The 13,988-nt window shown below is 39.1% G+C and overlaps 1 protein-coding gene across 7 annotated transcripts in view; it reads left to right on the top strand.

The window, feature by feature from the left end:
* Positions 1 to 13,162, top strand: part of ZHX1 (zinc fingers and homeoboxes 1) — a 30,992-nt gene extending 17,830 nt beyond the window's left edge. For 4 of the 7 annotated variants that reach the window (XM_067531044.1, XM_067531020.1, XM_067531035.1 and 1 more), the window contains 2 exons: positions 1,081 to 3,916; positions 10,849 to 13,162. In XM_067531044.1, the coding sequence (XP_067387145.1) occupies positions 1,295 to 3,913 (2,619 nt within the window). In that variant the 5' untranslated portion in view covers positions 1,081 to 1,294 and the 3' untranslated portion in view covers positions 3,914 to 3,916; positions 10,849 to 13,162. Of the gene's footprint in view, positions 1 to 911; positions 3,917 to 4,016; positions 8,386 to 10,848 lie in introns of those variants that run through there. The other 3 variants (XR_010916784.1, XR_010916785.1, XM_067531053.1) reach the window with 3 other exon arrangements.
* Positions 13,163 to 13,988: the final 826 nt, after the last annotated feature.

Below are 13,988 nucleotides of genomic sequence, written 5' to 3'. Positions count from 1 at the left end.
TGTGTATTTGCCAGGTTTTTCCTTTATATCATTTCATGTGTTGTTTGTCCAGCGCAAGGGGACAATACTTCTCACTAGCAATCACAGCGTATAACTGGATGCTGATGATTAGGTGAACTCGTTGCCCACAGGCTGCTACCAGTGTAATACTGTTGTACTTTTTCAAAAACTGTGTGTGTTGTACAGTACTTTGTGCAGGTAAGTATAATCACATGTTTCTCCCTTGTGCTGAAGAAAAGTTTGAAGCTAAGGATAAATACTTCTTTTTTTTTTTCAAAATAGGGGAAAAATAGCAGGTGACTATACTATGTATAACAAATATTTAATTCCCTTCCTCAGTAGTGCACAGTGATGCATGCAAGCACACTTTAGTTAACCGGCCTGGGTAGCAATTAATTTACACTAGTTTGGAATAGAATTTTCAAATCCTGAATTTCAGTGATATATCAGGAACTGAGACAGAGGGTGAGATCCTCACCCCCTCTCTGCCAGAGTGCCATAAAAACGGGTTTTAAAAGTATACACTGTGGAAAATCACCCAAAGGCTGTCTTCTGAGAACCCTCCTCAGAAGCCTTGGCATAGGGGTGTGTGCCAGGCAAGATTGGGACAAGAGGGTTGTGTCAAGAGAGGGGCCACAGCAGGCAGTGCTATGGCCCATAAAGCATCCTGGCAAGACTTCAATAATTTCAACAGAGCACCCTGGTATTGAGAGGGTGCAAAAGTGGCTTAACGCAGATGATCTCAGAAACGCACCCAGCATTAAAAGAAAAGGGATCAATTGGAAAGTTACCGTTCTGATACCATTCCATATTTGATGTCCTTCATCTGCATTGATAACAGTTTGAAAGATTTCTAATGTATAACATAAAGAGCCTGATCTTGTCATGCTTACTTCTGCTGAGTAGTACTTTACTTCTTGAATAGTCTTACTGATTTCAGTGGATTCACTTAAGAGGGAAAGAGTGGTGGAATCAAGCACATAGTGTTAAGTTACTTCTAGTCACAGAATATGTTTCTGGCTAATAGAATAGAAATTACTCATTTCAAACTTCTATAATGATTTATTTTCTTTACTGCAGGTGGTGGATGTGGACTTTAAGAAGTTGTGGCTCAACATTTCATCCTTCAACTACAAAGATTTTTTTATCTGATTGCACTACAAAAAGCTGCTAATGGGATAAATGTTGAGAAGTTTCAAGAACTGACTTGAAGTACCAAAAGCCATTATTGAAAATCAAGAAGAGCTCGAACCTACTATCATTCAGTCAATATTATTTCCTCACAACAACAGAAATGGCAAGTAAACGAAAATCAACTACACCATGCATGGTCCTAGCAAGTGAGCAGGATCCAGACCTAGAAATGATATCTGACTTGGATGAAGGACCTCTTCTACTTACACCAGCAGAGAATGCTACAGCTGAGAGTATATCAAGTGATGAAGACATTGAAGAATATTTGGATTCAGACAATCAGCAAAATAAAAGAGTTGAAGGTGGCTATGAATGTAAATACTGTACATTTCAGACGCCAGATCTGAATATGTTTACTTTTCATGTGGATTCAGAACACCCCAATGTAGTATTAAATTCATCCTATGTTTGCATGGAATGCAATTTTCTTACCAAAAGGTATGATGCTCTTTCAGAGCACAATCTGAAGTATCACCCTGGAGAAGAAAATTTTAAATTAACCATGGTGAAACGTAATAATCAGACCATCTTCGAGCAAACGGTGAATGATCTCACTTTTGATGGGAGTTTTGTGAAAGAGGAGAATGCTGAGCAATCCAACGCCTCAGAGATCCCCTTATCAGGGATCTCAATTAGCAAAACTCCTATTATGAAAATGATGAAAAACAAAACAGAGACTAAACGAATTGCTCTTTTCCACAACGTAGCTGAAGACATTCCAGGTGAAGAAAAGGAAACTGAAAATGAGCCAGACTGTGAGGAAGTAGTAGAAAACCCACAAACAGCAGTTTCCGAGTCCAAAACAAACAATCCAGCTGCTTGTGGTGCAGCAGATGCAACTAGCACAGTGATAACTGCAGCGCCAGTGATTCAACCTGGGGTGGCCCAGGTAATAACTACTGTCCCAGCTCCCCAGAACTCTAACTTGATTCCAAAAGTCTTAATACCTGTAAACAGCATTCCAACCTACAACACTGCTTTGGATAACAACCCTCTTCTGCTCAACACCTACAACAAGTTTCCCTATCCAACCATGTCAGAAATCACAGTTCTCTCTGCTCAAGCTAAATATACCGAGGAACAGATTAAAATATGGTTTTCTGCCCAACGTCTGAAACATGGCGTGAGCTGGACGCCAGAGGAAGTAGAAGAAGCAAGGAGGAAGCAATTTAATGGCACTGTGCATACTGTACCACAGACAATTACAGTTATTCCAGCACACATTTCAGCAGCTAGCAATGGTTTGCCGTCCATCTTGCAGACTTGCCAAATAGTTGGTCAGCCAGGTCTTGTCCTCACTCAAGTTGCAGGCACAAACACATTGCCAGTAACAGCCCCGATAGCTTTGACAGTAGCAGGAGTCCCAAATCAAACACAGTTACAGAAAAGCCATCTCCATACTGCCCAGCCTATTGCAGAAACCAAGCAAGTAGCTGCTATTCCAGCCCCTCAGCTTATCAAACACGAAACCACATTAGTAAATCCGGATTCATTTGGCATCCGTGCAAAGAAGACAAAAGAACAGCTGGCGGAATTAAAAGTCAGTTACCTTAAAAATCAGTTCCCTCATGATTCGGAGATTATTAGGCTCATGAAAATAACAGGCCTAACCAAAGGAGAAATCAAAAAGTGGTTTAGTGACACACGATACAACCAGAGAAACTCAAAAAATAATCATGGCATTCATCTCAACAATGATTCTTCCACCACCATTATTATTGATTCAAGTGATGAAACAAATGAATCCCCAACAGTAGCCACTCCACAGCATAAACAATCGTGGAATTCTTTTCCTGATTTCACCCCACAGAAATTCAAAGAAAAGACCGCTGAACAGCTGCACAACCTCCAAGAGAGTTTCCTCAATAACCCTGTCCTGACAGATGAAGAGCTGAATAGGTTAAGAGCACAAACTAAACTGACCAGGAGAGAGATCAATTCCTGGTTTACAGAGCGAAAGAAATCAAATGCTTTAAAGGAAGAGGGAGCTGAGTTAAAAGAGAGCAATGCAAGTAGCTCAAAAGATGAGGCTGGAGAAACCTCTCAGGGAGAGGGATCTGTAGGGCTAAAGTCAGGGGGTTCTGCAAGCAAGGTGGGTAAAAAGTCACCAGAGCAGTTACACATGCTTAAAAGTTCATTTGTCCATACTCAGTGGCCATCCCCACAAGAATACGACAAGCTGGCAGAAGAAACTGGACTTCCGAGATCGGACATTGTTAGCTGGTTTGGAGATACTCGCTATGCCTGGAAAAATGGTGGTTTGAAATGGTACTATTACTACCAGGGTGCCAGTGGGAATTGTATCAATGGTCAAGGCTTTGTCAGAAGGAGGGGGAGAGGAAGACCGAAAGGGAGGGGGAGAGGAAGGCCTCGTGGGCGGCCTCGGGGAAGCAAAAGGATAAACAACTGGGACAGAGGGTCATCAGTCATCAAATTCAAAACTGGAACAGCAATCCTTAAGGATTATTATATGAAGCATAAATTCCTCAATGAGCAAGACCTTGATGAACTTGTAGCCAAATCTCACATGGGCTATGAGCAGGTCAGAGAGTGGTTTGCAGAAAGGCAAAGAAGATCAGAATTAGGCATAGAGCTGTTTGAGGAGAATGAGGATGAAGAAGAAATGCTGGATGATCAGGAAGAGGAGGAAGAAACAGATGATAGTGACACTTGGGAACCCCCCCGACATGTTAAGCGTAAACTCTCGAAATCAGACTGACATGTAAGTTTGGGGTTTTGGGCAAAAAAAAATTATATTTGACATTATTGTGAAGAGCTGAATAGTTATTAATGGCCTTCTGTTTTAATGAACACCTCCCTAGCATCTTCCCTCCATCTGGGACAGTGGACAAGATGCTACCTTTGCAGCTACCAAATATTTGCTTCCTGGTTAGCGGAGATGGACATGCTCGGAGCTAGCCCAGGGTTTGGGACTGTAAATCCAACCCAGTTTCTGCTCCTCCTCCTCCACATCACTGCTGAGAGCTCATCATTTAAGTGACTATTTATAAATATTTAATTGCCTCGTGTTTAATTCCAAAAAAACACAGCTGCATTTTTCATTACCCGCTCTTGGAGGAGGAAAATAAAAAACCTAATATGTCTTTTTGCAAACCTCACTTTTACCTCTAAGGCTTCAGAGCCTGAGGTGTTTTTTGGGGTTTTTTTAAAAGGAAAGAATTCAAAAACAGAAAAGAAGGGGAAAAGGGTAACAAAGGAATCAATAACCACAAGGGTGAGGATTACTTGGTTTTAGGAAACTAGGTGAAATGAATGTCTGTCATATTTTTCAAAGTGTTTCAGGTTTACGGAACTTGTGCTGAAAATGTCTTTGTTATCATGAGCGAACTGAGTCAGTTTAAATGTAGGCCTATAAGATGCTGTTCATTAAACTTAATCAGCATGTCTAGAAATCCATTCTACATCCATTTAATTTAAATGCATAGTAGGTAGACCTGATGTGATCCATATCAGCATTCATTTTTTGCTTATACATGTCTTCTTATGTTGAAAAATGGTAACACAAAAGTCCTTGAAATCAAATGCTGTATTTTGAAAAAGGTAAATATGGAGACATTTTAGGAAAGTTATTTAAAAACTGTTCAGAATCAGCTGCTTTGTTTAGAAACAAAGACATGAAAAGACAGGTGCGGAGATTAAAAGCATCTCCAAATTCACTGAATGCTAGGAAGAACATGTCACCTTTTTAAAATAGCTGTGACAGTGACCAGTGTTCTAATTCCTATAGAAAATTAAAACATGACTGCTATTGCCTTTTAGTATTTGGGTTTAACAAATTGTATACATACACACACACACGTGTCTCATTTTTCGTTTCTAGTGGCAGCCCAGCTGAATGATTTGCATGCAAGATTAACCAGACTTCATCCAAATGGATTCAGCCCATCAGTGTGATAATTACTTCTATGAATATGTAGGGCAATAAAACCACACAGTCAAGTACTTTGGTTTTAAACTCAAAGTTTGACCTACCCGGACTGAACTCCAGAAGTGTCTTAATCTGATAGGGAATGTCTTCTGAATCTTAAATATTAGTTTCTCTAAAAATCAACCACTTGGTCCCAAGAAAAAAGAATTACCAAATGCTTGACCAGCCAGCTTTAAAACAATGGGCTAGATTCACTAAACACAGCGCAGGAAGGTGCCTCACATCCAGGGAGTATTCACTGTAAGGATAGGCAGTGTGTGTTTCTACTGCCATCTTCACTTATTTTCTGCTGGAAGGAGAAGCAACTTAAAATTCTACTGGAGCTTTGAATTCCACCATGGATAGGAGATGCTGAAGCCATACATTCCTGGTCAGCCTGGCCAGTGCTGTCTACATTTCAGATCTCTGATGCATAAGCACCCTACAAAAACCGCCCTATTATCACACACCTCCTCCCTTTGTGCCTTCCCCCAGTGGGCTCCCTGTTTTCAGGAGCCTGTAGAAGGCACCGTAAACCTGACTTTACTCTATCCCAGTGTTTCTGCACCTTCAGTAACCCAGTTCAGAACTCCTGGGGCTCTCTTCTTCCTCACAGAGAGAGGTAGTGACAAAAGATCAGTCATTGTCCCTCCTACCATGAGTATCTGAAGCTGTGGAGACCATAGTAGCAATAACTCTTACAAAGCGCACTCTCTCTCTATCTCTGATTATGGCTGAAACCCAGATCAATCAAGAAAGAAGAGCAGACTAAGCTCTTTCTGAGAAAAAAAAAAAAAAACCTTGCCATTTATTATTTGTGTTTAACTTGTGCTCCCTCTCTAGACCTGAGATTATAGAAGTGGATGGGGATATGTCTGAAGTGCTGACTAAACTGGAGGAATATATTCTAGTGCATGTTATTGAGTGTATTCTCCTTGTCTGTTTAATATTACAGACAAATGTTAAGGAAGTATGCATTTGAGCATACGTTGCAGGATTCAACTTTGGAAGTATCAGGTAGGTGCCTTAAGGGACCAGAAAAGAGCACCAAAAGTCCAGCAACGTGATTTATCTTTTGTTGGTGCTTTATCATTGTGAGGATGAACTATAACCTCTCCAATCTGAACTGGAGTACTGAGAAAGGCCATTATCAGTTAAAACTTTGGGGAAAGCACACTGTTGTTTCCAGTGGAGTTCTGGATATATACTAGTTTAACAGAGATCAGTATCTGGCTTATTCTTTTTGGGCTTCAACTTCTAAAAGTGTCTCGGTGATTAACAAATATTCGTGTTAGGCTGATGCTGATATAGATGAGGCCATTGCACAAGCTAATTTTTTTTTTTTTTTAAAGTCATGATAATTTCAAGCTCCATTGGGAATACAGGATCAAAAATCAGTGTTCACCAAATGGGAAAGGACAAAACCAGTAGGGGAAGAAATGATATTTTTAAGCTTCCAACAATATTAAAATAAACCCTGAAACTCCTTGGCCCTGTACCTCTAATAAGCAAAGTCTAGACTTTGCTTAATATTTAGGGGTGACCTGGAGTTTAGCTTTTTCTTTTAACCTTATGTCAAAATAAACTTCTGTTTTAAGAGATTGTTTTTAGACCAATATTGAACTTAACTTTTATCACCACATATACAACAATTAGCACCTATGGTATGAGAAAGACATGAAGGAAAAATAAATTAAGTATCTATTTTGATACACCTGGGATGAAAGTCTTTCAAGTCAGATACTCTGAGGATTACTTTTAACATATACTGGGACAGTTTCTCAGCTGGTGCAAATGACAGCTTCATTGACTCCAGTGAAGTTACAGTGACTTACACCAGCTGAGGATCTGGACCCCACTACCTCTTTGATTCTGGAAGGTATAAAACAAAACAAATACTATGGGGCCTCATCATGAGAAGCGCTAAGCATCCACAACCCTTATGAAAGACAAATGGGCGTTCTGAGCCTCCCGAGACTGAGCATGATGATAAATTGCGGACTGGATGTTTGTTAGAGTCACCAGTGAAGTTACTAGGAGTTGTGTGCGCTTGGCACTGCTCATCATCTGGCCCCATTAACAGAAATAAGTACCGTTTATTTTATTGTTCACAGCATTTATACATTTGTACTGTGGAGGGGAGGGGGTTCCTTCTTATGGATACTTCTATCATCTCACCACAGCTGACATGAAAAAGTACTGTCTTGGGGTTGGAAGGTACTGCAGGATTGTCCGTTGTTTCTGTAATTATAGCAATGGCTGGCAAGAAGCAGGAAGGAACGTGTACTTTACAACAGTGTCTCCAATGCATTGCTGATGGCTGCCTCCATCTGAGGGTTTGTCTCTGCTTGGAAATTGACTGAAATAAACTATTCTGAAATAATCATCACTTGGATTTGGATAAATCAGAGAAAGGCACTCTTATTCTGGAATAAATGTCCACATGGAGACTTGTACTGAACTAACTATTTCTAATAATCATTTAGGAATAACTATTTTTGGTAAATTTCCTAATGTAGAAGAGCTTTTAGTATGCTCTCTTCCTTTCTGTACAGCTTGGGCTGCCAGGATCGGAAGTGGCCCAGGCTTTCTGGTTTGGCTTTAAAGCATGTACTATTGAGTGGGAGATGAGGGGGAATTACCTGGCACAATTCAAGTCTTAGCTTTAGGTAACTGGTGGAGTTGAACAAAAAAACGACTGAGAACCAGTGTTTTAGAATGCACCTGTGGATGTGGTTGGCTGAGAACAAATACAGAACTAAAATTTCCTCCTTCCTTTTGCTCTGATGTTTCTGTCAAGAATATCTGATCTGATTATGTAGTTCCTGCTGCCTTTGAATCTCAGCTGATGGGAGAATAAAGAAGTTTCTATGCCAGAATGGAGATAGACATGAAGTAAAAGATGTGGTGACTGTGTGGGATCATAGTCCAGTGGCACCACAGTATGCTGCCTCCTGGGAGAATCTCTTGGGCACTGTGGAACCAGCTCAGCTTGTTCTTAAGGAAGAGGGGAGTGTTTGATATCTTTCAAGTGATCATGTGCTACTGACCCATAAGTGCTGTCGGCTGGCTGTAGAGGGAGTCAGAACCAGCTCTCCATGGCCGCATAGATGAGAACAATCCAGACACAGGTCCCTTGAGAAGAGGGGAAAATGGAGACGTCTGGAGAATTTTGATTCTCCACTTGCCCAGAAAATATCCACTTCTCTAAAATTTCATAAGCAAACTATGATCCATTTCTTGTTCTGTCAGAACAGCAAGGGGTAAGCTAGGTTTTGTACCCCTCTCCTCCCGCACATTTAATTATTATGAACTTCTGCATAGCATTCAAGGCAAAGAAGGAGAGCTAACTCCTTTTCCTTCCTTTTTTCTACATTGTGATTGAAGTTGAGTGATTCTTTTTTTCCCCCGTACATTATAAAAGTTGGGCCACTCAGTGTGTGTGAACTTGCCCACCAGAATATTTTAAATTGCTTTTGAATTCATATGAAGTTTTCATTTTTAGCTATAATCTTGGTTGCTGGGGATAATGCGAATGCAGTACGCCACCCAGAGCAATCTCTTTCACATATTGCTGACTGATTTTGGGCAAAATCCTGTCCCCTTTGTGATCACTGTGGATCTCTGATGCAGTTGAATAGATTTCTTTTTGCTGTACAGGGTTGGGGCAGGATTTCTGGAGCAGCCACACAAGAGGTACAAAGCATTGTCGTGCCAAAAAGCCCAGAGATGTGGATACACCAGCCATTCTCCTCCTGAAGTGGGCGCAAAGCAGTAGCTGGGACAGTTGCAGTCTCAGGCTATGTAGTATCTGTGCTGCCACTCCTCAGCTTAGGGTGCGGGGAGTATTGACCCTCTGCACTATGGATTACTATAGTTGAATCCTTAGAGTTTCCTTCTGTAATTCTGACAGGCGTGGCTTCCATCACCCGACTCCAGCAGAGCCAGTAGCATACCTGTATATATTCATAGTACCTCCTAAGGAGAGAAGGCAAGTTTTCAAGTTGCTGTTTTGCTAATATCCAACCATAACCTGGAAGCTTGAAAACAGGGCATGCATGCAGTGAAACAATATTGACTGTCCTGGATTTAATTTGGCTTTACTTGGCAATAGAGCTTAAAAACATTAGATACTCATAAAGAGACATGAATATTAGTGATCAATAAATGTATTAAATTGTTCAAAGTGTCTGGTAGAATCTCATAAATAAGAGATGAAAAAAATCTATAAAAGATTCCATTTCCTATCCCTATCTAGTCAGGTTTTAAATATCTTGTGTGTCACAGAATAAACAGACTTAGCAAATAGCATGGCAGGGACTTGGACAAGGTTACTGGAGCTTTTGTACTGGATTAGTATTATGGAGAAAATTACTCAAAAATGAGCAGGGCAGTTAAAGCAGGAAGAAAACACAAAATGGTTTTTTGCACTTTATATAGTGTCTTTCATCCCAGTATCTCAAATCACTTTACAGAGGTGTGAGATTATTATCCAAGGCTAAGCCAAGGATAATTAACCAAGGCTAAGCAGGGCTAAGGCCTATATTCTTAAATGTAATGACCTGATGTTTTCCAGGTATTGAGTTCCTGTACCTCTCATTGACTTCAGTGAGATCTCTGGTTGCTTTGCCCCATTGAAAATTCAGGGCAGTTTTTTAGCTGCTTGAGTACTAAAGTTTGAAAAATTTGGCTTATGCAACATTCCCAAGACAGAATGGTCATTAATAATTCTGTGGCATTCTTCACATGAGTATGGATTAACTTGTGTCCTGGCCAGGTTTCAGCTTTGATCATTGCATTTGTTTATCTAAATTCTCTCTGCAGTTTGTTACTTAGTACTTGCCTTCATTTTCTGTCCTAAAGTGTTGTTTAATGTTGTGCCTTTTTTCCCCCACACTACCTCCACATTTCACCTCAGAGGTGTCAGCACTATAGTGGTGGATAAAAAGGTCCCTGAATATAATATTGTGATTTATATTTCAATTTCCATTTGTAGAGAATTTTGAGATGAAAGGTGCTATAGACATGGTGGCTTTTATTTATCACATCACAGTATGTTAAAGTTGAGATATTATTTGCTTTCTATTGACTAAAATGTTTCATACACCTCTTCTGATCAAAAATATTCCATGATACTTTCCCTAAATTATCTACTTAAAATAATGTGAAAGCACAAGTTGCAAAGCCATCACCTGTGTCAGGACAAGACAAACTACAGGTATTCCTTCTACATTATGACTTCAAAGTAGCTTTCTTCCGTAGTCCCAGCTTCTGAAAATGTTTCTAGATATGTTGAGTAGGCTGATCTGGGCATATTTGCAGTTTGTATAATACCAATATTAAAAATTAGTTGTCCTCCCTTTTGAAGGCTTTATTGTATAGAAAATATTGCACTGGATTCCGCTCTTCATGTGCACAGGAGAGTTAACAGGAATCAATTTGGTTTACATAAATGATAGAGCTCTGCAGTTTTCAGTAATTGCGATATATTTGTGTCTTGTTTCACATGTGAAATGCAATGAAGTTAATGCTTTGTAGGGTATTTGAAGTACAAGGAAAGTGATTCACTAATGACCAGCAAGGTTTTAGGAGATGAACAAGATGTAGCAAGCTGTGTGATCTATGTCTCGTGTATGTAATCATGTTAAAAGAAGCAATTGTGGCATTTTTAGAATGAAGGGTTTCTCTTGAATGATGCAGTGGCTTACAGTGTCTTTCCTTTGTAGCTGCCCAAAGTGGTGAAGGGGAAGCAATTTCTTGAAAAGTTCAAGATATCTGGTTTACTGTGAATGGGTCTAATCTTTCGTGAAACCAAGAAAAATTTTGGACACACACAGGATTGAATACTCAAAAGGATTGGAACTTAGTGTTGTGCCAAAGTTAAACTACTGCAGCTGGCAGAAGTTCTGCACTGTAAATAGAAGATTGATTAAAAGACTACTTGTAAAACAAACAAATTTTAATACAGTACATTTTTATTCTGATACATGATGGAAACTTTCTGTTTTAGACCTTTTTTGACTGGGGCTTCAGTGACCACTAGATTTTGTCCTCTTATATTTTGTCCAGCTTAATACTGTATGTTCTAGTAAGATGGGCTTTTATTGCCTGTGTTCTTTGATATGTGATTAAGCTTATAGCTTTGAGTGACCAAACATTTTACAGAGTAAAAGTTCTTAGAAACAGTAAACATAACTGATATTTGTGTCTTATTTATCATGCTCTGCACAAACTTTGAAAGTTGTGCATGCACTTGTACAACTTACACGTACATTGGGAATGCATGGGCTTCTCAGTATTACAAAACTAAGCCTTTGTGGCAATTATGAAGCTTGTCTTTGGATTTCTTTTTTGAGGTGAAGATATGAATGAATGCCGCTGTGAAAACATTTGTAATACTTCCATTACTGGTTTCAACAGAGGCCTGTTTTGCTTTAACACCTGAAAATAACATGGAGAAGGAAAAATAAAAAGAAGCTGTCAGAAGAATGGATACTCTGAAAATAAACTTTGTACCAAAAATTTGAAAACAGAAATAATGTAATATGTCCTTACTGAGTGAGTGTGTGTGTGTGTGTGTGTGTGTGTGTGTGTTTGTGTTTAAAGGATTATACAGAAAACAGGAACTGTATTTGTTCAAATATGTAGCAGTCCAGAACTTTTCTAATATCATTCTCTCTGTTCATTGTTAATTACATTGCCATGTCAGGAGACTTGAATATTCATGTAAACTCTGTTAAGGGAGATGTTCTTCATTCATATTTTAAAAATAATTTTGGGGGGAGGGGGTTAAAGGTGAAAAGGGGGATTAGGCACTCAATTCCCCCTGAAAGTCATTGGGAGCTGGGTCCCTAAATCCCCTTTGTGCCTTTTGAAAAACCTCCCCCTTTGTGGCTATAGGACCATTTTTTAAATGTGCTTTTTCTTCAGAGAAGAAAATTTTGAAATTAGCATATTTCACTTTCACCTACCCCACTCAGGTACAAATAGCTGTAGAGAAAATCTTGCTTGCCTTCACTCACACAAACTCCCAGTTGGAGCCAGTGCGTGAATTTAGCATGAATTAGATTAAGGGCTTTTCTACATGTGCAAGTTGTAATACTTTAACTATGCTAGTATACGTAAAGTGGAACAACTCCCTAACGTGGATGCAGTTTTACATCTACATAAGGGGATTTAGCTATACCAGTGTAAGGTACATCTATACCAATATAACTACATCCACAGTAGGGGTTGTATCTGTTTTTTAAAAAAAATCACACCCCTTTATACCAGTAAAAATACTATAGACCAGGCCCAGGAGTTATCTCCCTACTGTTTGCCCAATCCATTTTACACAACTCATAGAAAGATACATCATAAAGAATGTTTGTGTTTTACTAAAGCATTTGTTAGCTAATGAAAGAGTTACAGAGGAGCCTTGATATGCATGCTGCTTTCATTTTTATAAATGGTTACTGTTTTTAACTATAGCTTTATAAAGATTCCAAAATACTGCAATTTAGTTGATAATTTCACAACAGACCAGTTAGCTTTGTGAGTTGGTGTCTTTTTTCATTTGTTTTTCATACTGCTGTCAACTACTATTTTTAACAATGTAAAATATGCAGTAATTTCATTAACTACTTTATTTTTCCTTTTTACTCCATAGAACACTCAGCAGTTTAATGATAAATTGCTGTTTGTTTTTTATTTTGTTTGGTTTTGTTTCTTTTTTAAGCATTGCTGATTGTGATCTTTGATCCATTTGACAGTTAGTTTCTTAACATTTTCAATTGAACAGATTTTTGTTGTGCATCAGGTAATGTAAAATTAAGCCTTTGATTATATTTATATTATCTGTTTTCACTGCAATAATGTTTAACCATCTATAGTTGTAAATAATTCTTACCAGTGTGTGTTTCCTACAGGCTCAGTGCTTAATGCTGATCTGATGTTTGCTAGCTTAAAATATTTATTTGACAGAGAAGAAAAAAAATCTGTCTCTCCTAGTTGATTTGTGTCTTTGAGTGCATAATAAAGGTCAGCATTCAGTAGTAATTTTCTTTTTAGTGATTTTCCATTTTCTTAAACGAAAATCAAATAGTTATAAAAAGAATCAATGAAGCTTCTCTTAAGGGATAAACAAAAATGGGTTGCTTAACAGATATGGTCGCTAATCAAAGTATGGTCACATTGTACATTGAAAGAAAGGGAAATGTGACTGTAAAAGTAAAAATATTGGCAAAGATAATAGGTATAGTGCTTGGAACAATTTTTAAATTGTCTAGAGCAGTGGGTCTCAACCCACGGCCTGCAGATCGCTTGTGGCCCAATCAGCACATGGCTGCAGCCCATGTGACATCCTCATGGCCATAGGGATGATATATATATTGTGTGGATGTGGCCCACACGACACATATGGAGCTGCATATGCAGCCCACAATGGTAAATAGGTTGAGAACCACTGGCCTACAGTGTCTGAAGATCTCCCTTTAAGACAAGAAACTGACACAACAAGGTTGTAGGAAAGGCAGTTCAGTTTAACAGATGCAGTTACAACTTAGAAGCAACTAAATATGGCTACCAGTACCCAGAAAAAGTTTTATATAAGAAATGGGAGAAGCTCTGAGCTGCTACACAGGGGCACTCTTGGTCCACCTCTGGCTGCACATGCTCACAAAAGGGTTCTGGAAGAGCTTTTCATCAGGAAGGGAACGGGCCTTAAAGGTAAAGTGCCCATACAAAGATACAGATTCAACACATCCTTCATATACTGGTTTCGTCTTGAGCAGCGTTTAGTATGTGCTATAACTGTCTGGGAGAGTGAAGCAGGTCAGAGTTCTGATTCAGAGTGATCCGGAAAAGTGCTGAATGCCAAACTTGT

Source organism: Emydura macquarii, unplaced genomic scaffold (genome assembly GCF_026122565.2).
Source record: "Emydura macquarii macquarii isolate MOO-44397 ecotype Brisbane River unplaced genomic scaffold, CSIRO-AGI_Emac_v2 contig_369, whole genome shotgun sequence".
Lineage (NCBI taxonomy): Eukaryota > Metazoa > Chordata > Testudines > Chelidae > Emydura > Emydura macquarii.
This window is presented reverse-complemented; position numbering and strand designations above follow the sequence as displayed.